This window comes from Monodelphis domestica, chromosome 2 (genome assembly GCF_027887165.1).
Source record: "Monodelphis domestica isolate mMonDom1 chromosome 2, mMonDom1.pri, whole genome shotgun sequence".
In the NCBI taxonomy this organism is placed as follows: domain Eukaryota; kingdom Metazoa; phylum Chordata; class Mammalia; order Didelphimorphia; family Didelphidae; genus Monodelphis; species Monodelphis domestica.
Genome location: NC_077228.1, coordinates 179,455,331 through 179,482,992, shown reverse-complemented (window position 1 = coordinate 179,482,992; position 27,662 = coordinate 179,455,331). Strand labels below are relative to the sequence as shown.

The following is a 27,662-nucleotide window of genomic DNA, read 5'->3' as shown; positions in this document are numbered from 1 at the left end:
GTTAAACTCTTAGAATTGGTTCTTGTTAGGATTTTATTGTCTGCTGGGATGTGAAGAGTAAGTTATAGGAGTAAGAAATGGTTGGATAAAGACTTTGATATTAAAAAATGATCCATGGAGTTTTGATTAAAGCATTCTACTGAGACAAATGTTCCGATCATAATACTTTCTATTGTATTGTTAGATTAATCACTTTTTTAAATTACAAAGCTTGTAGAACAGTCTTATTGGAGGTCTGTATGTTTGAGGTGCTCATGTAACTGGATGTCATACTGTCTCTGAGCAAGGTATATTGCTAGCTACCAGTGTGCCTAATTTTTACTACTTCAGGAAACTGATTTTGTCTGGTTGTGTCCACACATGCAGATCCTCATGCTTCTTTAGTAGATGGTCTTTGAGAGTTGCTGGCTCTGGAAAACTCATCATTCTGTTACCATGCTGGTAATAAATTTCTTTGGATTTAGCTATGTTGTGCCAACAGAAATAGCATATACAAAAACTTTCTAGCTTGTATTATATACCTGGCAGAGCTAATACTCAGCTGACTCATTGCTAGAACCTAATGCTAATTCTATATCATGATGAGGCATCTGTATGGTTCTTGAAAGTAAGAGCACAAAGCATTTTCGTTTCACTTTACGTACCACTCAGTAATTCTGGCTAGCATAACACTTTTAAACATATCTCCTTCCTAGAATCTTAATTCTAGGTTCATTTTTTTCATTTGCAGTTGTTGCATGAAGGTTTATGAGTTATTTGTATGATAATATGTGACTTCTTAGCTTGGGAAAATCATGAATTTTAATGGTTGTCTTTTAATTTTTTTGAAAGGACTTTTTTATTTCCTGGGATCCATTGTCAACTTCAGTCAGGACCCAGATGTGCACTTTAAATATATTCAGGCAGCCTGTAAGACTGGACAGATCAAAGAGGTAGAGAGAATCTGCCGAGAGAGTAACTGTTATGATCCAGAGAGGGTCAAGAACTTTCTCAAGGTAAGTGTTTCTGAAGATAGTAAGTCTACAGATAATTATCTTGGTAAAAGATCATTAATGATAGGAGATTTTGAAATTACTTTAATCCCTAAATCTGTTAAGATGAATAATTGAGAGCATTTCTTGCAAGTTAAACTTATAGTTTCCCCTCAAGTAGAGGAGGAAATTGGTAAGAAGTAGACCACATGAAAAAAGTTAGCATCTTTTTTTAAAATTCAAAGATATTTTATTTTCCCATTTACGTGTAATAACAATTTTCAACATAACATTTTCAGAAATTAAAAGATCCAGATTGTCTCCTTCCCCCTCCTAGAGATGGCAAACAATTTGATCTGTTATTCATGTATTATTATGCAAAATATACTAACATAGTGGTCATTAAGAATTAAAATTAGCATCTTAAGGAATTTTTTACTGTGACATAAGTCCTCATATTCATACTCATTCCTCAGACATGACAGCTATGTATTGGTCTTGAATAATTAGCAGAATGGGTTACAAATATCAGATTCTAATTACTTTTGAATACCAAGCTTCAGAGAAACGGTAACTATTGAGTGGATCATTGTTGAAATAATGAGCTATTTAAGAAAAAATTTGAACTTCTGTTTCCTTCAGTACAGACAGCTTTATTTATTTCACTCAACAAATTGTTTGGTAGGAAAAGAATTAAGATGAAGATGTTGACATGTTACTAAAAAAAAAAGTCTTTGATCTCCTCATACAGACTTCAACTATTAGCATACAAGTGGATTTATTTTCCTCTTCTAATTAAAAAAAATATATATTTACAAAAGTTTCTTATAATTTGACCTTCAGAAGTATCTTAAGTTAGAACTATAACAGATATAACTAGAACTATATCTTCTCAAGTAAACTGAGGGGGAAAAGTAGTATATAACCTATATAACTATATAATCTTTCACCCAGCATGTTCTTTAGAGTTGGCAGTCAACTAAACTCAGGACCTTACATCCTATGAATTATACCAAGTGCTAAAGCTTCAGTTTTAATTTTAGGCTGGAATAGATTCACCAAAAATATAAAAGCTCTTGCTGTAGCTATTGTGAAGAGCTACAGCTTTAAGAAAACCTAAATTCACATGTCAAAACAGCTTCTTCAGATTATAGACCCACTAAATATAAAGAATTATATTGGATTACCTTTCCTGTCTTCTTTGCCTAGTTAGGGCATCAATTTCACCAAGTCTTCAAGGATAAATAAGTGTACATTAGGGTCATCCCTTCTGTACCCCCAAATCTGGCCAGTTTCACTATCCTCGTTCAAGATCTCATATGAGAGTCAAATGGTGTAGTTGTGGTATATCTTTGGTCTTGGAATTAAGACTCCTAAACATTCTTAGTCCTGGAGTTAGTTGCTTCTAGGACTAATCTGACTTTTTATGGTAGTTTATCTGGTCTTGTACTATTACTCAATTTGAAATGGTGCTTGTGCTTTTTAGTCCTCAGCTCTAATCAGGTTGTCAGAGTAGGGCATAGGTAGTATTGACCCCCTTGACATTAAGCCAACTTAGACTTTCTTTTTAAGACTACTCTTATTCTTAACTTTATTGCTTTATGCTATAACTAATTGTTTTACTAAGAGCATTTATTAGCTTGGTTGGGTTGTAGTTGGTCTGTACTTATCAGAGAGATAAGAGGTAAAAATACCCCAAAACTTTCCATATCCAATAGCAAGAAGAGATTTGTGCTGAGATATACTTAATAGCTTTTGTGACTGCAATAGTATGTAGCTTCCTAAGATTCCTAATAAGTTAGATGCAGTCTAAAACTGACAAGAAAAATTTTTTTTTCTCTGTGGGACACTGTGAAACTATGAACTTAATGAAGTTAATCTGATGCCTTAAATTTAGTAGGAAGCTTAAAGCTGTTCTCAGTTAACATTTAAGAATGGCTTTAAATGTGTTCAATAATTGGTCAAAATTATTATAATTGTTCTCAAAATCTTAATTTTAGTTGGAGAGAATAGTAAATCAGCATAATGGAAAGTTACCATTTGCCTTGCACAGGATTATATTTATTGAACAAATATCCATTTTTCCCATTTTAAGTAGACGTTACATGCTAGTTATGTTTTTACATTGCTTCAAACAGTAATTTTCATAGAGCAACCAATTTTATCCTGAACTATCTGGCATTATCTTCAGGTATGCTGATTCTTAAAAATAAAAGGAAGTGTGTTATTACATTTATATGAAAATAATGCCACAAACAATAGTTTACTAATATTCATAGATCATTGAGGGAAAAAAATATTCTTTTAGTTGACTACTCTTGTGAAAGCAAGATAATAGAATCATTTCTTTTCCTTTCTTAAGGTTATTTCTTTAAGCATTAGCTTGCTTAAAAGACTTTCCTTAATGTGTAAAAACAAATCTGTAACTGGATTTAAGAGTTATAGCTTTTTTTTTTAATTGTTAGTAATTTTCCTTCAAACCACACTTTTTAAAAAATTCTGGAAATGCTTCCTAGCTTAGCCTATGTATAATTAGATATATAACTTTATACCATTGTGACTTGGTTAGACCTCAAGGATTAGATTTTGTTTTAAATTAACAAACATAGTTTAATTTTCACTGTCATTGAGGAAAGTCTCTTAGGCTTCTCAGCTCGCTTTCCGCAGAGACTTAAAAGCATTCATTGAGGAATTTTAGTCTGTCTGTATGTAAATAAATTCCTGATGGAAATTGTTGTTTTTTGTGCTGTTCCTTGTGTCTGTGGAATGTGCAGGACATGTACCAGGTAAATTTCCCAGTGCAGGTCTTTCCCACCTGTCCATAGCATCTTTCATGTCAGTTTATACGTATGTAAGATTATATCCTGGGATGTGTAACGCTTAACACAGCTTGATTGATGTCTGGGCATCTCTTCTTTAATGGCCTGTGCTGGCCTTAGTCTTACTACAACACATAATGCTTCTGTCTCATGGACATCGTGTTTCATTGAATGGGCTGAGTGAAAAGCATTTGAGTGGATGGATGCAATGGAATCCTTAAATTGGGAAGGGAAGGAACTAAATGTTATCCATCTGCAACAAATGTAAACTAAAGTAAGTTCTACAATTTTGGCAGAGTGCTTAAAGCAATTTTCAAGTGTTGGTTTTGCATTTATTAACATCCCAGTGTGTTAATCCTACACTCAATGCCAGTGGCAATCAAATTCTGAAGTATAGTTGTTTGTCATACCTGTTGTCCTGTGGTTGTTAATAGTCTTGTAAATGTGGGCATGGGAAAGGGCCTACTTTGTGAGGGACTTGTTAGATTATTATTTGGCTATAGATATTAGCTAGTGAGTTTACTGATAACCCTGGGAACATGCATACTCAGGTTATTAGGATACTCTTTATTCTGAATATGAAACTACTCTAGAAGAATTGATTGCCCTTTTGCATTTAACAAGAATATGGCCATATCTTAAAACAAATGATATATAATGTGTACTTTAATGAAAATTCAAAGAATTTTCTCATGTGTTCTTTTTCAGGAAGCAAAACTAACAGACCAGTTACCACTCATCATTGTTTGTGATCGATTTGACTTTGTTCATGACTTGGTGCTCTACTTATATAGAAATAATCTCCAGAAATATATTGAGATTTATGTACAGAAGGTAAGTAACAAATTAAACACATGGATTATATGTTGTATTGCATTGGAGGTTTTGAACCATTAAACCAGTCTTGTTGAATTATTGGCATATCATCCTTTCTAATCTTTGTGCTGTAATGCAAGAAACTTGAATGTATAATAAATATTAGGGTTATAATTGATTTAGAAGAGACTGCATTCTTGTCTTTAGCTCCTTAAGTTTTCCCATACTTACCTACTTAACTTTGTCAAAAAGAAAAAAACTGGCTCAAAAATTCATGTGTTCCATTATGTGTAGACCCTTGGGACAATATTTTTACATACTGTTATGTTTTTTTTTTTAAAAAAGCTCATATCCAAATAAGGATTAATTTAGATATTTCAAAAGATAAATGAGGCCATTATTTGTGAATATTTCTTCTAGTTCCTTTTGTGACTTAGATTTCATAAGTTGATAAAGCCCAAAATTATTCTTGAGAGCTTTTCCAAATTTAGCTAGACTGTTAAACCAATACTCATTGCCATTTTAGTTTAATAGCACTTAATAGGCCAAGCCTTTAAAAATCTTATGTCAAATACATGTCTATATGATATATCATAGCATACTATTCTTAGAGGATTATAAGTGAATAAAATGGTCAAAAACATTCCTTTGTTTGGTAGAGTGAAAGAAAATATTATTTCAAGCAACATTCTTTGGAGGTGACAATGCTAAAATAATATATCATTGCTTTCTGTAGGTGAATCCAAGTCGTCTCCCAGTAGTTATTGGGGGATTGCTTGATGTTGATTGCTCTGAAGATGTCATAAAGAACTTGATTCTTGTAGTGAGAGGTCAGTTTTCTACTGATGAACTTGTTGCTGAAGTTGAAAAGAGGAACAGGTATGGAAACTCTTTAACTTTGTTAAATGAATAAAATTATTGCTTTTTTTAAACCCAAATTAAGTTGTTTAGAAAAATAATCAGTGATAAAACTAATCTAGTTGAATAGGATATCTTTGTTATTGTATGTTAGTGACTGCTTCTTGATTGTTTAGTAGCCTCTGCTTTGAGAAAAGTTGGATTGACTAGAATGCAGATTTCTTGGAATGGAAGACAAAAGATAAAAAATTAAGCTCTAAGGAGTAGCTGGGTAGCTCAGTGGATTGAGAGCCAGGCCTAGAGATGGGAGATCCTGGGTTCAAATATGGCCTCAGACACTTCCCAGCTGTGTGACCCTGGGCAAGTCACTTGACCTCCATTGCCTAGCCCATACCACTCTTCTGCCTTGGAGCCAATACACAATATTCACTCCAAGATGGAAGGTAAGGGTTTAAAAAAAAAAAGAAGAGGAAGCTCTAAAAGAGGAACTCTTTATTTGCACAAAGGGGCAGTCTGTACAATTATAAAGCAAAAGGATAGTAAATCCCAGATGGAGAATTTGTCATATGTTATGATGACATTGTTTATGCTATAATAGTGCTAGAACAATATATAGGTATGAAATATGCAGAGTGCATATTTCACAATGTGAGCAGTGCAGTCAATGTGAGACCACTTTTTAATATTACTCTTGGTAAATTTCTATATTCTTTGATGTATGATATGAAATCTTGTGTTCTGCATGTGCTCACATTGTGAGTGATGTGATCAGTAACAGTGGACATGTGGAATCTAAATTTCAAATTTAGAACTAATGTAGATTGTACAATTGCCTTGTCCTAGGTCTATGTGATGAGTATCTCAAAATTATTCTCCCCAACCTCTCTGATCACCAAGAAAAAATGTTGCCTTTTGTAGTTTAGGAGGGCCCAGCCATTTAGTTGTGGTTAGGTCATTTGGCTTTGTAGCTAAATCAAATATACTTTCTTAACGGACTAGAGAAAAACAAATAGGAATACTATCTTAATTCTTGCAAAAGAATTTGAACAATAAGGCTAACTAATTAACGTGTCCAAGAGAGACTGAAGAATTTTTAAATTTTGATTGAAACCATAGGAGATGGTGTGCAATGTATTGAGCATTGGACTTGGAGTCAGAAAAACCTAGCTGTAAGACCCTGAACAAGTTTCTTTGCATGCCTCCATTTCCTCAGCTATAAAATAGTGATCATAATAGCACCTTCCTCCCAGGGTTGTTGTGAGGATTAAATGAAATATTTATAAAGTGCTTAGCATAGTCCCTCACATATAATAGATGCTTTTAATAGCTGCTTTTTGAAAATACGCCATGAATGGCACCTTTTATGACCTCCATGTAATTTAAAGCTTATTCATGTTTCAGATATTCAGGAATATTTAAAGCTTACTTCCCATAAGTGGCTAAGATATGCTGAGATAACAAGAATAAAAATACTTTTAGACACTATAGTTATTTGATGTAGATATTTTAATATTTAGAGGAACTATAAGTTTATTGTGTGCTGTCTCGTTCTGAATTGCGAGGTATTTCTATCATCCTGTTGTCTTTTAGCTAAGACCATTAACCTTTTTTTTTTTGGCTACTGTTACCTTAATCTAGAAATCTTGATCAGATGATTAAAACATCTGCTTGGGTTACAAATGATTATGATTCTAGGAGCTTAGAACTTAGAATCTGAACCCTGTTTTCTCTTTGGTTATTTATTTCTGTGCAGAGATTTAAGGGAAAGGCAGTATATGGCCAAAGCCTACTTAGAGCAGCTGAATTCTTCTTGTCAAAAGGTTTTATTTCCAGTTAATATTAGTATTTCCAGTTAGTCTTTATATTACATCATTGAGTTTCTATTCTGGCTGAGTTTTATGGGTGGTTATACTTGGGTGACATTTTACAGTTACATACTAAGTTTTCTAGGTTCAGAAAGTCAATTTGTCGGTCACTTGAAAAATCCAGCAAGTTCTATGCACTGACTACAATTATCCATTGTATCACCAGGAAAGGATATTTTGCTCTTTCCTTTTGGTAGCCTCTTATAACACATTCAGATAATATAATATTAATAATAGTAGCTAATGGTTATATTGAGCTTTAAAGTTTGCAAAGTACTTAGTAAGTACTGCATTTCAGGTATTACACTACAGGTCAGATGGGTATTTATAATAAAGATTTGTGTATTTTCTCCTAGATTAAAACTTCTACTGCCTTGGCTAGAAGCCAGAATTCATGAGGGTTGTGAGGAGCCTGCTACTCACAATGCACTAGCTAAAATCTACATTGACAGTAACAACAACCCAGAAAGATTTCTTCGTGAAAATCCTTATTATGACAGTCGTGTTGTTGGAAAATATTGTGAGAAGAGGGATCCCCACTTAGCATGTGTGGCTTATGAACGTGGCCAGTGTGATTTGGAACTTATTAATGTATGTATCCTTTATAATATGAATAGAAATGACTCAAAAACAACTGTAGATGCTAAGAATTTGTGAGGGTGGTTTTAAGAATTTTCATTTCAGTGAATGCCTTTTTTTGGTTATGTTATGGTAAATTACAGTTTTCTATGAACAGTAGAAAATAGACATGGAGTGGTGTTTTTGGTAGGAGAGGGGTTTTTTAATCTAGTTTTTAGTCTCAAATTCTCTCTTGTTATGCAGGTTTGCAATGAAAACTCTCTCTTCAAAAGTCTTTCCCGCTATTTGGTTCGCCGTAAGGATCCAGAGCTTTGGGGTAGTGTTCTCCTAGAGAGCAATCCTTATAGGAGGCCCCTGATTGACCAGGTGAGACTGGTTATGATGCATGCACTTGTCATTGGCAGAGAGTATGAGAGAGGGATAAGTCTTTAACTTGAGATTCTTGTTCTCTTCATTTTTCAGGTTGTACAGACAGCTTTGTCTGAGACTCAAGATCCTGAAGAGGTATCTGTTACTGTCAAAGCTTTCATGACTGCAGACCTTCCCAATGAACTCATTGAACTATTGGAGAAAATTGTTCTTGACAACTCAGTATTCAGTGAACACAGGTATGTTGTGAGTGATGTATCTTCATGTGTAACATTTTTGCAAATAGTGACAAAGGCACAACTAAATCATTTTTGTTTTGGCTATAGCTTGAGTCAGTCTTAGAAGAATAAAAGAAATCAAGAAATAAAGAAGTCTCTCCTTGAGTGACTATGATTGTGAATACTTCTAACACATGCACACTTTCCCCTTCTTCCTATCTAGATTTGATATCCTTATCTATTTATTATTAGTAGTTTCTTTAATATATTACATTCAAGTACTGCTAATTTGTCTTTAATAGGAATCTACAAAACCTCCTTATCCTAACTGCAATTAAAGCTGACCGTACCCGTGTTATGGAATATATCAATCGACTAGATAATTATGATGCTCCAGATATTGCTAATATTGCCATCAGCAATGAGTTGTTTGAGGAGGCATTTGCCATTTTCAGGAAATTTGATGTTAATACTTCAGCTGTACAGGTAAAACTTAAATTGACCATTTCAGGGCAGATTATTTAATCATATGTTCCTTTCATACCAGTTAATTGTCGTATACACATTGTAACATCCTTGTTATGTAGTAGTAAAAGAGGCAAGATGCCATCATTTTTTTTCTGTTACTAGTGGGAAAGCCCAGATTTAACAAATTGTATATTCAATATGCTAATTTTTAACAAACTTATTTCTTAGGTCTTGATTGAACACATTGGAAACCTGGATCGTGCATATGAATTTGCTGAACGCTGCAATGAACCTGCAGTATGGAGTCAGCTTGCAAAGGCTCAGTTGCAGAAAGGGATGGTGAAAGAAGCTATTGATTCCTATATCAAAGCGGATGACCCTTCATCTTACATGGAAGTTGTTCAGGCTGCCAATACTAGTGGTATGACTAATAATGATCTCAGGTCCATGTGTTTTAGCTAGGCCCTAATTAAAGCTGATTAATGAATAGCCCTGAATTGTGTTGAAACCTTGAAAGATTTAAACCTAGACCTCAAGTTTCTTTTCTAAAATAAAGGGGTTGGATTAAATGGTTTCTGAGATTTAAAAAAAAAGTTGAAAGTATATTGCCTAAAATTAAACATGCATAGGATTGTGTTTAGGAGTCATATACTTTTTACCCTACATCTTCTCTTTAACCCAACTCCCCTAACCTTGCCTCCCACTGTGGGAGGATATGTCTGTCCTGCTTTTTGAACTAGTAAGATTTTTCTCTCAATTTTACCCATCAAGGAAAAGAAACTAGTTCAATGTGTGCTATTATGGCAGCAAGATCAACTTAATTTCAGACTCATCTCATTTATCACTGTTCCCAGTAGGTGACACTTTTTTCCTCCCCTAATTTAATTGTGCAGAAATTTATTGAGCCCTCACTATATGCAAAGTATTCTGCTAGGTTTCACAGTATGACAGAATCAAAACAGTCCCACAGCCCTCAAGCATTTTATTCTGATAGGGTACCATTTACCCTTCCCATCCACCCCTTTTTCCATAAAATGTACAAATAAATAGATATGATAAATTGTGAATCAAGTCAATATTAGACATTTAAGATTATCCCTTTATAGAGCTTTCTAGGGGGATTTGCTGAATAGATTATTTTTCTTCATATTTCCAGGCAACTGGGAAGAACTGGTTAAGTACTTGCAAATGGCTCGCAAGAAGGCTCGTGAATCTTATGTAGAGACAGAACTGATTTTTGCTCTAGCTAAAACCAATCGCCTTGCAGAGCTGGAGGAATTCATCAATGGGCCAAATAATGCCCATATTCAACAAGTAAGTTTCTTTCAGAAATAATTGAACAGCTCTTCTGTGAAGCCTGACCAGTATCAGGGAACCACAGCCCAGGAGCAAGGTAGAAAGAGAATTTGATATGACTAAGGCTAATAACTTGTTTCTTTTCTCAGGTTGGGGACCGTTGTTATGATGAGAAAATGTATGATGCTGCTAAATTGTTATACAACAATGTTTCCAACTTTGGTCGCTTGGCATCTACCCTAGTTCACTTGGGTGAATATCAGGCAGCTGTTGATGGGGCCCGGAAAGCTAACAGCACTAGAACGTGGAAGGAGGTATTTGGAAACATAATTTCATGTCTTTTTAAAAGTTAGGATAAATAAATATTCAAACCTCTTTAACTCTCCCTAGGAGTGAGCTTTCAATAGCACCGTGCCTACATTAGATTATCAACCAGCCACGTATCTGTTTTCCTGTAGATAATTATCTGTTCTTCATATCCCCAGGTCTGCTTTGCCTGTGTAGATGGGAAAGAGTTCCGCTTGGCCCAAATGTGTGGGCTTCATATTGTAGTTCATGCAGATGAGCTGGAGGAGCTCATAAACTACTACCAGGTAATGGAGAAAAATCTTCAACATGCATGAGACCCCCATGTACCACAAGCAACCCTTGCTTGAATGATCATTTCTTTCCTTCAGGATCGAGGATACTTTGAAGAACTGATCACCATGTTGGAAGCAGCACTCGGACTTGAGCGAGCCCACATGGGAATGTTTACTGAATTAGCAATTCTCTACTCAAAATTCAAGCCACAGAAAATGAGGGAGCATTTGGAGTTGTTCTGGTCCAGAGTTAATATTCCAAAGGTAAATCATCTATGTTAAATAGTAAAGACTATAATATTGAATACTCATCTATTTGAAATGTTCTAATTGGAATTAGCCCACACTTACTAGTTGCTTAATCTTCTTATGTGCAGGTGCTAAGGGCTGCAGAACAAGCACATCTTTGGGCAGAGCTGGTATTTTTATACGATAAATATGAAGAATATGACAATGCCATAATTACTATGATGAATCATCCAACAGATGCCTGGAAAGAAGGACAGTTTAAGGATATTATTACCAAGGTAGACCTATACCATCAGAATGTGAAATTGTTACAAATTGAATTCTTTGAATTAAAGCAAATAACTTTAACATTGTATTTTAATTTTCCTGCTTTAGGTAGCCAATGTGGAACTATATTATAGAGCAATACAATTCTATTTAGAATTCAAACCTCTACTACTAAATGACCTGCTGATGGTACTGTCTCCAAGGTTGGATCACACTCGTGCTGTCAACTATTTCAGTAAGGTAATGGTTTTAATTGATTTGAGTTAGAGAGTGCTTATTGTAGCCCTAAGTATTTTTCCAAGTAACTTGAATTTAAAATGTGTTGTATTAACTCTGTACTCTATTTCATAGGTTAAACAACTTCCATTGGTTAAACCATACCTACGCTCTGTTCAAAACCATAACAACAAGTCAGTGAATGAATCATTGAATAACCTCTTCATTACGGAAGAAGATTACCAGGTAAAACATTTTGGTTCTTGGATCTGCTTCTAAACATTTGGTTGTAATCATAGGAAAAATGGGTAAATTGGAAGGCCTTTTACTTTTACTTTATAATCCTCATAAGATATAAAATTAGTTGTAGCTAATTAAAGGTTTGTTACAATGCCAATTCAGTTTTAATCATGTAACTTAGAGCCCAAATAGTTTGAGGTTGAAGACATTTTCATTTGTAATTGCTGAAATATGATACTCCACAAAATTCCAGCAGAAGTGTGAGTGTGTGTGTGTGCACGTGCAGCTAGGTGGCTTAATGAATTGAGAGCCAGGCCTATAGATGGAAGATCCTAGATTTGAATGTGGCCTCAGACACTATTTAGCTGTGTTTTGACCCTGGGCAAATCATTTAACCACCATTGCCTAGCCCTTACTGCTCTTCTGCCTTGGAACCAATACCACAGTATTGATTCTAAGATGGAAGGTAAGGGGTTAAACAAAAGAAGTGGCATTAGGGAGTTTTTGTTGTTGTGGGGGTGGGGGGGGGCAGTGAAAGGGAAAACTTTGACTGCCCTTTTAGGACTATGTGAAGAGTAGAGTCTGAAAATATTTGGCCCTTTAAACCCCCAAGTTTTTTTCTTGACATAACAGTTCCAGTCATTTTATTCTGTTCTGCCTCCACCCCCTTTCCTCCTACCTCCTTACTATTAAGTCTCTAAATATTGTGAGACAGTTTGGTACAGTGATTGAAATATTTGGTCAGAATTTTGCCTGAGATACTAGTCATTTGCAAATCACTTACTGTTTTCAAGTCTTGAGTTTCCTCATCCATAAAATAGAAGTAATACCTATTCATAAAATTTATATGAAATACTTTGCAAATTTCAAAATATAGATGTTGATTTGATTATTGACAGAAGGGCAAATGTTTGCTTGTATCAAACTTTTTAGTGAGGATTATTAAGAAAACAAAATTGGTCTAGACTATTTTAATCTTTGTGGCAGTGAATATCTTACTGTAATTTATCAGGAGTCTCCCTAGGACAGTACTTGGTTTGTAGAGCACAAAGTCTACAATTACAACTAAATCCAAATTGTTTGCCAATTTTGATCATGTATGAATGGAAATCAATCCTTCAGAGCATTGCTATTGTTATAAACATTTTTATAGCCTTAACATAATTAGATGGAAGGAACTTGTGATTTATCCATATGGCTAGTGTTTAGATACAAAGTATCATGGCAGACTTTGTTTCACTGGGGTCTATGGTCAGAAATATGATGGAGCACAACTTTTTGAAAACATTATATTAGCTTGGTATTTTAATTTATCTTTTTTTTTTTCCTAAAGGCACTAAGAACATCAATAGATGCATATGACAATTTCGATAATATCTCTCTTGCTCAACGTTTGGAGAAACATGAGCTTATTGAATTTAGAAGAATTGCTGCATATCTCTTCAAAGGCAACAATCGCTGGAAACAGAGTGTAGAGCTATGCAAAAAAGACCGACTTTATAAGGTAGATTAAATTGGAGTGGACATAAAAAGGGAGGGTAAGCTAAAGTAAATAGAAAAACTTGAATAAAGACCATTTCTAGCACTAAACCTGTCTTAACTACAGGGGATATTTCCAGGTTTACTGTTCTATACAACAATCATTGTTCTATAGCTGAAGGAAGAAATCAAAACCCTTACATGGGACAAATTAGAGTAACTCTTAAAGTACTATTTAAGTCCCCAGGGCAATCCAGTTAATGTAAAATAAATTTATTAATGTGAAATCTTATATGTAATGAGTTCTGCTACATCTTCCACAACTTCCATTTCCTCTGCCCCTCTTAAAAAAAACTTTACAGGGGGCAGCTGGGTAGCTCAGTGGATTGAGAGCCAGACCCAGAGATGGGAGATCCTAGATTCAAATCTGGCCTCAGTCACTTCCCAGCTGTGTGACCGTGGGCAAGTCACTTAACCCCCATTGCCTAGCCCTTACCACTCTTCTGCCTTGAAACCAATACACAGTATTGATTCCAAGACAGAAGGTAAGGGTTTAAAAAACAAAACTTTACAAAATTAGTAAACTGAAATTAAATATAATTTCTAGGCAAGCAATATCACTATTTTCCCATATAACTTGACTCAAATCAAGGCAGGATGATTTTTGAGGGTGCCACATTCCCCTTAACATAAGGGGCTTGTTCTATTCTTATCATGATTTAAAAAATCTTGATGAAAAATTTAAAAACTATATGTATGACCCATTGAAATTGCTTGCCAAACCTGGGAGCAGGGAGGGAGACAATAAAAATCATGTAACCATGGACAAAATTAAAATCCTGATGCACTATAATTCTAAGATTTCTTTCTCAACTGATAATAAATCACTCCCATGCAGAAAACAGTGATAATTTCTTAGTTGCCCTCTTAGGAGTCTTGTGTAGTTGATTTTTAAAAAATTATTTCCTTTTCCATTCTTAGGATGCAATGCAGTATGCCTCTGAATCAAAAGATACAGAGTTGGCAGAAGAGCTGCTACAGTGGTTTTTGCAGGAAGAAAAGAGAGAATGCTTTGGAGCTTGTCTCTTCACTTGTTATGATCTTTTAAGGCCAGATGTTGTCTTGGAAACTGCGTGGAGGCACAATATTATGGACTTTGCCATGCCCTATTTTATCCAGGTCATGAAGGAATACTTGTCCAAGGTAAGGAGGTATCTTCTAAGCATATGCATTCATAATTGCTTCAAGCAAACACAAAATTCCATGTATAGTTTTAGATTTTAGAGGTGAGATTCTTTAAGCAGACCTGGTTTGTTTCAAATTAATTATGTAAAAATGACTTTTATTCTTGTTACTCAGACTCCCTCAGCCCACTGGCCTACCCTCATTGGCATCTCTGAGCCACTAGAAATAACTTTTTAATATATCACCCTTGCACATACTTGAGTAAGGTCATTTCCAAGTTCTTTCTTGCACCCACCCCTTTTAATCTCTTGGTAAAGAAACTCCTTTATGTCTACTAAAATGAATTGTCTTTTTTCCAATTATATCCTTTTGTGCCTTTATTTTTAGTAATAATAATAGTAATCATGTGTTTGTGGCCTTAGGAGAGTATACAAACTTTTCCTGTTAAGCTATAACTGATAATATTGACTATTGAAGGAAATTCACCTGACTATACAGAGTAACAGGTAAATTAAACTGGGGAGCCTAATTCTCCATTTGTTAAACTCTTTTTTTTTTTTAACAAGCATCCTTTTTTGGAATTGCTGTCTTTTACATAAAGAAACTTTTATCCTTATGGTCTTTTTGGGCTTATTAGGTCTTGCAAAAAGGGGGAAGTCTTTATAAACCAACAAAAGTTCATATTCTTGAAAGATTTTGCACCTTCCTTCTCCCCTCTCATCTGGAGATCATTATCCTAATATAGTGAACTATTTGAAAAGGACATTTTTATCCTTTCCTAAGAGATAAGCTTAACATGTGGGTAGATCATCAGAGCAGCATGCCTGATTTTTTTTTTTTTTAAGAATATTTGCCTAATGCTTCACATCAAATTACTATTCTTTTTTTCTTTCAAGGCACTACTTTCTAGGTTCCAATATGTTCGATTATCTCAAGTTAAAAGAAATTAAGATCCATAAATAAATGCTATAAAAATTGTTATCATCTAGGAAATGTTACCTTTTCTCCATAGTTACAGAGAGATCTCTTCTAATGTGCTTAATAGCCAGTATTGTGCTGAGGGGTTCTTAGCTTTTGTTAACTTAAGTGCTATACATTTACTGTGGATTAAGCTACTTCTCATAGACTAGTATTTATAAATGCACTTTTTTGCAATAGACTTTGAAGTTAAAAGAAACTGATTTAACTATAAAAGTTTGCTTCCAGTGTGCCCTTTATTTTCACTTCTCCTGTACCTTTTTAGTGGTGAATTATTTCTCCCTTGAACCTTTGTTGCTGATTCTACCTTTTTATGCTCAATATGGAATTTAATTTTTTCTAAGCTGCACCTTCTGAATTCCTTTGCAGGTTGATGCAATAAAGGAAAAGGTGAAAGTTGATTCTTTTCCATCTTTAAGTCTGGAAGACTAAGTCTAAGAAATCTGCATGATTTTTTTTTCCTTCCTACCTTTTCTACACTGCTGCTGCTGCTTTTTTTCCCCCCCAACAAAATTTCACTAAAGCCTCTGCAAGTCCTTTGAAACATATCTACAATAGAGCTGTAGGAAATTAGTAGATGTTTGCTACTAATCGGCTAATAGTCCTTTAGGAAGGGCAGGAGGCTAATCAGTAGTTGGTTCACAGTCTCTTAAAAATGACTTTAAAAAAACAGGATGCCGAGTTTTCCTTATTCAATCCAAAGTTTAAGAGATTTCTCTGTCAGGGCATCTGGACCATAGTAGGATTCTCTCTCTAATACATGGAACAAATTAAATTAAAACAGCCTCTGGTTCTACTTTTTGCAACCTTGCCTGACAGTTGATAAATATATATGCCCTAAAGGCTTTTCTTACTTCACTTTGAAGGACTGTGATCCAGTTTCTGATCTCTTGATTATTACTAATTTTTTTGCTGAAAGTAGAGAGAAGATACTAGCTGCTTTTGAAGTGACTTTCCTCATGTTTCTCTGGGTGTCCAGTTCTTATGGTGCTAATTCATTTTGAAGGAAAAAAGTGAAAATTCTTTTTTATAAAGAATAATTTATAATAAAACTTATTGTATCTTCTTGCTGAACCAACGTTTCATTTTATGATGACTACAGTATTGATGGCTGTCTTTTTTTTGTCATCAGGCACACCTTTAAAGCAACTATAAGTTTGTTCTCTTCCTGGTGTTAGTTTATTCCTAGGAAGGTCAAACTAAGCCCCTACCTCCTTGATTAAATTTGTCTACATCTCAAGTTAAATGAGAGATTTTGAAAACTGGTATCATATGCAAAGAATGTGATTGGCCAGGGCCTGGGAAAAGCAGGAGAAGGTTGACACAAATTACTAAAGGCTTTTGGAAGGACTTACATTGAACCCAAATGAAAATCACCACTGGAACTTAGGGCAAACCTGAGTAAAATACATTGTGTGTGAGGCTCTTCAGCAGCTAGTAATAAGCAAGGCAGTAAGAAAGCGTGTGTGTGAAAAACAGGTAATTGAACTGCAGTGTATGCATTGTTTAAACTGAGCATGTACAACAGTCATTGCAATTACATCACACTATTTCTGAAACTCTAAAGCATTGCTGTGGGCTGTGTGTGTTTCTTGGGAGCCTGTATGGCAACAACCATCTTCAGACCTCACTTCTTGCTTCAGTACTTTTGCCTTTTTTCATGCACACATACACAAAATAACTGACGCATGTTAACTTTTCCTCTGCAGCTTATTGCAGTCTTTGTGGAAAAGCCTTTTTACATTTTAATGATCTTTCAAATAGCGTGGACGGAACTGAACCCAGTGACATGCTTACTTGTCTTTTTATTCAAGGATCAGAAACTTTTGTTACAGCTCTTTTAACAAAAGCTTGTGTTCATTAAAACATTCTCTGCTTTTTCATTCAAGCAAACTGGGTAAAAAAAAAAAAAAGCTAAAATTGGATATTTCTGTGCCAGAGGCTGTCCCTATGTCTGGAAAAATCTAAACTTTTTTGCTTAGCTTGATGCTACCCCTTCAGTATTCCTTTCCTGTGCCCATCCTGCCTATATCTGTGCTTGGGCATTTCAACATTCCTAGCTTGTCTAAATCTTCCATTTTTCTCTATAACAGGAGTTATTTTGAGTATATCACCCTAATGTGGACTTTAACAGGCATTTACTTTAGATTTCCCCATCCTTTTGAAATCCAGAAACATTTGCAATGTTTGGGGTTTTTTTTTTCAATAGTTGTTGAGTAAATTACTCATAATGATTTGATTCTAGAAATTTTCATAAGATCCCAGGTAGTGGTTTGATGGGATAGAGCTTTTATTTTACAGACTCTAAATCTGTGGACTTATTTTTGATGGGTTAAGTCTAGCTTGCAGAAAATATACTTATAATAATGCTTACACATGAGTATTTAGCTTGTTATTTTTTAGGACATTTTGGGATATAAACACCTAGGATGCAATATTCCTTTCTTTGCTGTTCATAGAACACTTTCCTAGGGTAGGATAATGTCACTTCATCTGAAGAGTCTGAGTTGACCTTCAGGTTACTGTTTAATTTCTGTAGGTAAACTGGTCTTTTGTATAATTATTATGAAGTATAGCATAATATAAAGTATTAAGTATATGGAAACCTTTCACTGTTGAATCCACTGTGGGCAGGGAGTTAACTTTTGGGAAACCAAACAGAAACAGTAACTGATGATTTAATTATTAACATATATAGCACTTTAAGATTGACAAAGCACTTTATATATTTCATTTGAGTCTCCCAGTAGCCCTGTGAGGTAGGTGGTACTATGGCTCTTGTCTCCAAATTGCAGATTAGGTACTAAAGCTAAAAGAGATTCAGTTTCTTGAACAGGATAACACAGCAATTAAGTTTATATGGCAGTCTTAATTATTACAGCTTTTCTTAAAGAGACTAAATTTTCTTCCCTTTTACTGTACATCAAGGTACCATGACTTTGAGAAACCATCTATATATAACATTCTGAAAGTAAAACTAGTAAGATAGGGAGACAACCATATGAAATGATAGACTAAAGCTGTTCTTTGTAGTGTCATGTGTGATTGGTTGGTTGGTCAGGCTCCAGTATTAAATTAAGTTACTGCCTGTTTCCTATGCACGCACGCACGCACGCACGCACACACACACACACACACACACACACACACACAAGCTAACTACCTACCTCTTGTGTGCACATATTCATTCATACACTCCCCTTTAAGTTGAATAGATTCTTCTTAGTCCCATTTGCTTCCTCTCCACATGTTTTGGTAATTAGTGTGACTTTAGCCATTTATCAAGGTACTAAGTGTATATATGTAGTTTTTGCAGACTGGAACTGCATATGTAATTTGATGGTAGAGGGAAATTTCCCAGTGAATAAACTTTCTTTATCAATGCAGCATTTCTTCTGCAATAGATACTTTGGGCTGCTGAGGGGCATATTACTACTGTGTCAGAGGTAGGTCTTAAATCCAGGTCTGACTCAAATTAGCCATCCATTACACCACATTGCCTTTCAGTCTTTTTCTGGCCTTTAAATAAAAGTACAATTACATGTACAAAAAGAGTTTGGTCAAAACAAAATTAGGTAGAAATCATGTAATACTAACATGTAGCCTTTTAAATAAGAAAATGAACCTGGAATTACTTAGTTCTTGAAAGCTTCAGGGAAGACTTAACCTGTGTCATTTAAGAGCTATACATCTTGACAAAGTATAATTTACATTGCCATTGTTGATCTTTGTCAAGTTCACCTGATGATTTTACTTTTTTAGAACGCTACTTTCCTTAGAGGTATGCTCTCCTCTTTTCCAAAAGTTTGTCAATTTCTTCTGGTCTCATTTAACTAGGAGACAAACTTCAGTTTAAATGGTTCCCTCTCCTCTTCCTCCTTCCCTCAGGCTGCATCCTAGCATGCCCAGTTTTAGCCTGGCGTGAGCTTTTGACAGTTATAAATCCCTCCTTCTTGAGGGTTTATAACAACGATGCTGAAAAACAAACTTGACTGATGTTATGACCATAACCATTTGAATCTGAGGGGGTCTGAGAATGTTCTTTTCAAGGACCGTTTTGACAGTATTTAACACACTAAGGCTTTTCCACTTTCTGCCAGAAAAAAATAGGTGTATGAAGCCTTTTGGGGTGTTGATTAATTCTACATGTTTTCCTCTAGGTGGATAAACTGGATGCTTCAGAATCCCTGAGAAAAGAAGAGGAGCAGGCTACAGAAACACAACCTATCGTTTATGGTAATGTCACTTATTTCCAAAGATGTAAATATGGAGTGATTGAAATTTCACTAAGAAATTTACTTCAGAATAGGAATAAAAGTGGCTAAACAAGTAGGAACTATTAGCTTGCCAAGTAAGGAAGTTAGTTGTCATCCATTAGGAAGCTAAAAGATAAAATGAAGGAAGGCATAGGTTTATTTTACTATTTGAGATACTGATCATAAACCCATGAAAAGTTCTCAGAGCACTACTTTTTTTTACATTGAAAACAATTTCTAAGTAGCTCATATTATTTGGACCCTACTTGATCATTTAGTGTTTAAAAAATTAATTACTCTTCTAATAGTGATGATACATCCAAAGATCCAAATTTTCAAGTGGAGACATAAAATGTATCTTTCATCTAAATTTTTAACATATGGGAATAGAACTTAGCAAAATTGTCTTCTTTCTTATAACATTTCATTTTTAAGGGAATATTATGACTTATACAGATGGGATATCACATTACCCTCAGTAAACTTTTGATTCCATCTTGAATAACAAATTAAATATGTAGTATTTCATAAATTAAATACTATCAAATATTTGATATATTGAAATTAACCTTAATAGCCTAAGGACCAATAGAACATGAATAATTTTGTCTATGAAATAATTTTTTCAGAACATAGCACTGCTGCCAGTTTGATTAGGCATGACTCTAGTCCCTACTTCTGGAGGGCTAATGCTGGTGAATCACTTGATCTCAAAAGTTCTGAGGTGAATTAGGTCTCTGCCATTTGTGTATCCATAGTAAGTCTTGAACCAGTGTGGGGAGTCCTTGAGAGCAGGGGGATACCAGACTAAGGACATGCAATCAACCTAGCTCAGAAACAAAGCAGGTCAAAGATGTCAGTCATTATTGGGATTAGGTCTTATAAATGACCACTGCACTTCAGATGGGCAAAGTATGGCAACTCAGTCTCCCAAATAAATGTATGTGTATGTATATATACATGTGTGTACACACACACACACACACACACACACACACACACACATGTTATATAACAGTTTCTTTAGAAGAATAAATTTAACCATTTTCTTCTATATCCTTAGATTTCTTCTTGGATAAAAATTAAATGTTGGTTAAATTGGCACGGTAAATAGATTCTTTGATCTGAATTTTTTTTTTAAACCCTTACCTTCCGTCTTGGAATCAATACTGTGTATTGGCTCCAAGGCAGAAGAGTGGAGGGCTAGGCAATGAGGGTTAAGTGACTTGCCCAGGGTCATACAGTTGGGAAGGGTCTAAGGCTAGATTTGAACCTAGGACCTCCTGTCTCTAGGCCTGGCTCTCAATCCACTGAGCCACCCAGCTCTCCCCTGATCTGAAATTTTTAAATAAAAAGCTTTTTTTTTTTTATTGTATATTGGTTATCCAAATTTCTGTATTCAGTGTAGATGGTCCTCGTTGCTTTATTTCAAGACAGTTGGAATCTTTAACTTGAGTATTCCTCTGAAGCCAATGTTGAGATTAATTTGTGAGATATGAGATCTCTCATTAGGTGTGTGTGTCTCAATTATTTTAAGTTGAACTCCTAGTAAAAGAGTTTCTGTGGTAATAGGAATTTGGATGAAACACTTGATACAGGTGACGTAGCTGTTTTCTCCACATTGCACTAGCATGGATACACTCATTTAAAGTATAAGAATAATTTCTGTAGATTTGAATTGAGAGAATTCTCCCTATAGAACAAGTATCTTTGGGGAATAGGTTTTTTTAAGACAGGTTTGCTTTCAGGTATCTGGATAAATATCAATCCCAGTGAAAAAACTATTACTATTCTACTTAAGTTACTTAAGTCTCATTCATTGCGAGGTTATATTTCCTCTTTCCTAAGCATATATCTTTGCTAGAAGGCCTCAGAAGGTATTACTCAGCCTATTCAAGTGATATCGGTGAAGAAGTTGGGTTATGTTTAACACAGCTTAATTAGAACTATACTATGCTTACTAGCCAGATATTATTGCTTGAAGAAAGCAAAACTAAAAACATCATTTTGTTGTTGGCATACAATAGTTATAAGGCCTTAGGTACATATTGCCATATGTAAACTTTTTTTTGTACCCATTCCTTCTGTCTTAGTCAGTACTAAGTGTTGGTTTCAAGGTAGGAGAGCTAGGTAGAGTTCAGTCACTGGCCCGGGTCACACAGCTAGGCATATGTATGTCTTCACCAGCCTTTTTTCCTCTGAATTTCTATGACTGCAACCACTATTTTCCTTTATCTAGGTTCAGCATGTCTTTGATTGTTCCCCTTCTACACTCTCACATCTTTGTTTCCTATTGATTTCTCATATCTCCACCTTTCTGCACATTTCCATTCCATTGCTTGATGTCATTGTATAAGAGTGCCAGGCCTGGAATTGGGAGGACTAGGTTAAAATCCAGCTGCAGATACTTCCTAGCTCTATGACCCTAAGCACATCACTTAATACCCATTGCCTAGTGCTTGCTGCTCTTCGAATTAATACTAAGACAGAAGGTAAGGGTTTTAAATTAGAGGAATTTAAGTTTTAAATAGACTTTTAAATTATAGAAGAGACTATTAAGGGGAACCCATTTTCTAATCCTTTCTCATTTTTTAAACCTTATTTTTACTGAGCTGGTTGATTCCATACCCTTGGATGCTGATGCTTTTTTTCCAGCTGTTTTTTTTTTATTCATGTTCATTTCTCTTATTGAAAAGCTTTTCCTCCCCTTTCCCTTTCAGAATCCTACCAATATTTAAAGATTCAGCTCAAATCCATACTTCCCATACTAGAAGCACTAATGCCTCTTTTAAACTTTTTATTCTGCCAACCTTGACAATCATTTGTACACATCTTGTATCTCTAAAACTGTAAGGGTGTTGAAGGCAGGAGGGCTATCTTTTATATCTTGGTAACAACAAATGCAGTTTTCATGTAGAACCAGTAAAGAATTGTTAAGGAAATAATAGATAAAAGTAAATTCCACTTATGATTTTGGCAAGTGACCTTCTCATTTGTGAATGTCGCCAAATGGTATCTTTAAAAGTTGAGTAAATTTGCTTGCATGTAGAAATGAATGGTTTCGTCCCATTTGTTGAAGCAACTTTTGTATTTTCAGGGCCCCATTCTAACATGGCAATGACAGTTGCTTCCCTCTCTTTTCCAGGTCAACCACAGTTGATGTTGACAGCGGGACCCAGCGTAGCAGTTCCTCCCCAAGCACCTTTTGGCTATGGCTATACTGCGCCCCCCTATGGTCAGCCACAACCTGGCTTTGGGTACAGCATGTGAGGTGGAAAACGGATCCTGGAGCTGGCTGTCTTCTTACTGAAACTCCACTGTCCCTACCCACCTCTCAGTTCATAACAGGGAAAAAAGCAACAGAGTTTTGCTTCGTGTTCTTGTAACCTTTGTTTCATGAAGGACTTTTTTTTTCCTAGAGCAAACTTGGATCACCTATGTTTGAACCTTTATTTCACATTCCACATCATCTTAGAATTTATTTTCAAAGGGGAATAGTTTAAATGTTTGTTTATGTGGGCTTTTTTCCTCCCCCTCCTCCTTTACAGAACTGCTTAACATTCAGTCTGTTGTGAAGAACCTGATTTGCACTCTGTAGTGTTTATAAAAAAAAAAAACAGAAACAAACTCTAATATCAAATCTCTTAAATTCAATGTATGCAAGCAGCTTAAAATATGTACTGTCTAAATGCATTTGTCTTGTATATTCAAAGAAAAGCTAAAGCAAAAATGGGTATTTGACCATTCAGGACTGCCAGTGACAACAAAGACAACACTAATCAGCATCTCCTACACTGGTTGGATCGCATAGCTCTTCAAATTACTTTAAAATGCATACAGACAACTTTGCCTGATATTTTAAAATGAGCATATTCAAAGGCCCTCTAACCTATGCAGGTTTAAAGTTACACATATAGAAATGCTAGTGTGTTTTGCTCACTCCACATGTAACAGATGCCCTTATGTTGTGCTGTATCCTGTGCTTTTTTTGTGGGACCATTCCATTCAGGAACAAAGAGCACCATGATTCCAATCCATGTGTATTTACTAACCCTTCCCTGAGGTTTGTGTATGTTGGATATTGTGGTGTTTTAGATCACTGAGTGTACAGAAGAGAGAATTCAAACAAAATATTGCTGTTCAGTTTTGGTTGTGCAATTTGAAATTACTCAAATTTAAAATAAATTACTGGACTGTGGACATATCCTGTATAATGGCAGTTTTAATTATGTATTTTCCTAACTTTAACATAAGCCAGATCAACAGATTTGGCAGGGTTTCACACTGGGCAGAAACTGAGATAGTAACAGGGTATCTTAATGGAGAGGGAGGAATAAAGATTGAGACAGTGTCAAATAATGCAACATTATGCATTCTACAATGTGTATTCCTGTAGTTAAGGTACCATACAATAAAGGAACCAAGCAATGTAAATTTGACTACATTTCAGCAATCTCCAGTATTTTTAACTGAGTGATACTTTAGGTTTGTATCCAAGTATTTCAGTTAAACTAACAGATCATGTTTAGGTATGTTAAATTGCCTTAATATTAGCTTGAAATAAAAACTTAAATGTTTGACTCTTGAAACTTTTTATCCTGTTTGAACATGCAGTTAGTACTCTGTATCCCCTACCACCTGTATCTACCAGGTCACCCCAAATAAGGATAAATCACCTTTTTAAAACATCAAAATGCTACATTTTGTAGCAGTTCTTCATCCATTATAAATTATTAAAAACTTATTGAGCATGCAAAATAACTTAAGTCAGCTTGTTTCATTCTTTAATTGCCAACTTCTTTAGCCTTTGGTAAAGACCTAAGTCATAAGAAAGTATAAGAAAGGCAAGGCCTTTGAATAAAAATAATTAGGTTATCTCATCTTTATAGGAATATTAGTTAGCAGGTGATATTTTTTGTTGTTTTCAACATGGGTATAGATTTGCCTATAGGGATAAAAGTACTTAGAAAAGTCACTTTCTGAAATACTTCGAGGAAAAATTGCTAGGAATAACAGGCACCTTTTTTTCCCTGTTATATATTTAGCCTAATCAATATGAGAAGAGCCTAATGGTGTTAAAGCAAACTAGTTATAGTTCTAGTTTTTATTCTCAGTATTGCTGTGTTAAGATCTTATTGTTTTATTTTCTTGAGTATGGCAAGGTTATCATCTTCATATACCTAACATGGAAAGTATAAAGACTGAAAAAAGACTTCTTTCTCTATCCTCTTTTTTAATTTTTTAAAAACCTTCTGCCTTAGAATCAATTCTAAGACAGAAGAGCAGTAAGGGCTAAGCAATCTGGGTTAAGACTTGCCTATTAACACAGTTATTCTTTCCACCAGGTAGACTTTCCCAGGAATGTTGTAGCAAGTGTACTATGGCTTTAAATCTATATTATATTCCCATCCAAGGGAGATCTATTTATTTGGATAGTGCAGGTAAAAGTTGTTTTAGGCATTCATTTTCAACTGTGGTGGGAGACTGCTTTTAATTTGGGTCTCTGCTAAAGCAGTAAGAGCAAAGCAACTGTGGTGGCAGGGGGGAAAGGCCAAACTTAGGTAGAAAATGAAAATATTTTATTATAGACATCATATACCTTCTTGGTGCAGACCTGATTTTATTGGTGAGAAACTCCTGGTGTAAAAAGTCCCTCCATTAGTGCTGATTAGCAACTCCTTTTAAAATTTATACTTAAATGACTTGTCTAAGGCTATACACCTAAGGCAGGACTTGAACTCTAATTATTCCTGACTCCAAGACAAGCCCTCTGTCTATATGGCCATGCTACTTTCCCACACCTCCAGCATTAGGTTTAGCTACACAAGATTTGGGGAAACACCCTGGGTTTCCTCTAACTAGTTAAAAACAAAACCCCTATGTTAAGATTAGTTAGCTAAGCATTGTGAATTACATGAAATAACAGAGAATCGTGGCATTTCTGATCTATAGCTGGGTATTGTTATAGTGAAAATTTTCACCCTTTAAGATTGTTATAATATTAAGACTATGGCTGCCAAGGAATTTACTTATGAAATTCCTAAAATGAAACACTCAGGTCAGAATGGAGTTTATGGAGGTTTAATCACATCACAATGGGAGTAAGAAAAAGGGAGAGAAGAGAAAAGGGAAAGGGTTTACTCAACCTCTGGCTGGGAGCCAGAGGGAGTTAGGCCCAAAGGGGCCAAGGTAGAGAAGGAAACAGTCCTTGACTCACATGACCGTGACTGATCTGAAGGGAAGCTGTCTGCAGGCCTTCACCTTGCTCAAGCTTCTAGCAGGAACTGGGGTCTAGCCCTCTCCACAGGAAGTGAGTGAATTCCAGAGGCTGCTTTCTCCGTCACTTCCTGTGCCTCACAAGTGCCAATGGTGGCTCAGGCTTGGCTTAGGACAGCCCAGGTGGGCAGTTAGTTATTTCTGATTTGTCATTGACTAGCACATGCCAGTGTAGTGTGTGTGTGCACAATTTTGGGGTGCTAGACCAAGATGGAGATTTTAAAATTCACAGTATTCTATCTTTAGTTTTTTAAAAAATCTACATATATCTCCACTGTTCTTTCTGAACAGGTTTGGTCAAAATGGCTATTTGTGAACTGAAAAACATGCTTGAAATGTTTTGCAAATGGCTTTCTTTACCCTGTTTGCAGAAAATTTCAAGAATTTGAATAGTATTATAGTTATCTCTGGCCAAAAGATAGCTTCTTTTGGAAGTATGGAGCTTTAAGTGAGGTCCGATAAAATAAGTTCTGACTGTATAACATGGGTGATCTCATTGTTTTTTTTCAAACCCATATTTTGTCTTAATTCTTAAGACTGAAGGGCAAGGGCTAGGCAATGTGGTTAAATGACTTGCCCAGGATCATACAAAACTAAAGTAAGACATACCCAAGCTCACAGGACAGTGTTGCAAACCTTTAAAAGCACTATGGAATGTGAACTTAATTTAGGGGTTTCCACCAACTTAAGCTTAGGAAATATTCAACAGACACCAATAAACTTCAAAAGTTCTCCAAATTCTGTACCATTTGAATCTAAAATTTTAAAAGGTGATGCTAGATGAACAAAATAGAAGAGGTAGGTTTTATAAGAAATAGTACCATCACCCACAATCTAAACAGAATTGCTTTTAAAAAAATTATCGTATCATAGTTGAAACCATGAAGTTCAGGAAGTTCAATAGGTCATAGACATTCTTTCACTGTCGCTATTTGGAATAGTTTAGGTCATCTTGGGGAAACAGTTCTGATTTGAGGGTCAGCTGGCTAAGAATTGTAATATGGAGTTAAAATGGATACTAGATTAAATTCAGCTTCCTCATTTTACAAATGACAAAACTGCCAGAGGCTCACAAGACATCCAAAAACACATTAACATAAGTTGGGATTTGAGCCCAAGTGCTATAGTTCAATATCGATCCTTTCTGCATTGTATGTCTGCCTGTTAGATGGCTGTTAGATGACAAAAGCTTCCAAAAAAGGCTAAAGAATATAAGATTGAATGGAGCTAGTATTCATTACATAATGTTGCATCACTTTGAAGTCTTACATAAACAGTCAGTTTAGAGACAGTTGCTAATGTGGCATCATTCTCACCTTAACACCCACCCCCACCCCACCGTGTCCTATCTCTGCAGCTATTTATGAAATAGACCGAAGGTAAATAACTTCTTTTTAAGATGCTAGTTGAAGCATTCCCTAGATATCTGCCACACTAAATATTGCCATAGGTCTTGAAGAGAGAACATAAAGAACTTAAACATGTCTCAGGTGAGGCACACTTTTGACATGGGGAAATGCTGTTTTGTCACTGTTGTAGCATCAAAGGGTCAAAAATGAACAGTTTTTATGCCTAGATACTTAGCAATAGGTCAGTCCTACATGAGTGAGGTAAGGTATTAATTAGCCTATTACATCAAATGACATGTATTTATCATCGGGAAAAAAAGAGGAAAG

The 27,662-nt window shown here is 35.3% G+C and overlaps 1 protein-coding gene across 2 annotated transcripts in view; it reads left to right on the top strand.

The window, feature by feature from the left end:
- CLTC (clathrin heavy chain) overlaps nucleotides 1–23,912 on the top strand; it is a 73,788-nt gene extending 49,876 nt beyond the window's left edge. Inside the window, exons 14-33 of one of the 2 annotated variants that reach the window (XM_016430314.2) lie at nucleotides 832–995; nucleotides 4,499–4,624; nucleotides 5,343–5,485; nucleotides 7,686–7,920; nucleotides 8,152–8,274; nucleotides 8,371–8,516; nucleotides 8,798–8,981; nucleotides 9,192–9,384; nucleotides 10,120–10,277; nucleotides 10,409–10,573; nucleotides 10,745–10,852; nucleotides 10,937–11,104; nucleotides 11,218–11,367; nucleotides 11,465–11,596; nucleotides 11,708–11,818; nucleotides 13,146–13,316; nucleotides 14,273–14,494; nucleotides 15,824–15,844; nucleotides 19,615–19,690; nucleotides 22,856–23,912. In XM_016430314.2, the coding sequence (XP_016285800.1) occupies nucleotides 832–995; nucleotides 4,499–4,624; nucleotides 5,343–5,485; nucleotides 7,686–7,920; nucleotides 8,152–8,274; nucleotides 8,371–8,516; nucleotides 8,798–8,981; nucleotides 9,192–9,384; nucleotides 10,120–10,277; nucleotides 10,409–10,573; nucleotides 10,745–10,852; nucleotides 10,937–11,104; nucleotides 11,218–11,367; nucleotides 11,465–11,596; nucleotides 11,708–11,818; nucleotides 13,146–13,316; nucleotides 14,273–14,494; nucleotides 15,824–15,844; nucleotides 19,615–19,690; nucleotides 22,856–22,980 (2,921 nt within the window). In that variant the 3' untranslated portion in view covers nucleotides 22,981–23,912. The remainder of the gene's footprint in view (nucleotides 1–831; nucleotides 996–4,498; nucleotides 4,625–5,342; nucleotides 5,486–7,685; nucleotides 7,921–8,151; nucleotides 8,275–8,370; nucleotides 8,517–8,797; nucleotides 8,982–9,191; nucleotides 9,385–10,119; nucleotides 10,278–10,408; nucleotides 10,574–10,744; nucleotides 10,853–10,936; nucleotides 11,105–11,217; nucleotides 11,368–11,464; nucleotides 11,597–11,707; nucleotides 11,819–13,145; nucleotides 13,317–14,272; nucleotides 14,495–15,823; nucleotides 15,845–19,614; nucleotides 19,691–22,855) is intronic. The other variant, XM_007481784.3, reaches the window with a different exon arrangement.
- Nucleotides 23,913–27,662: the final 3,750 nt, after the last annotated feature.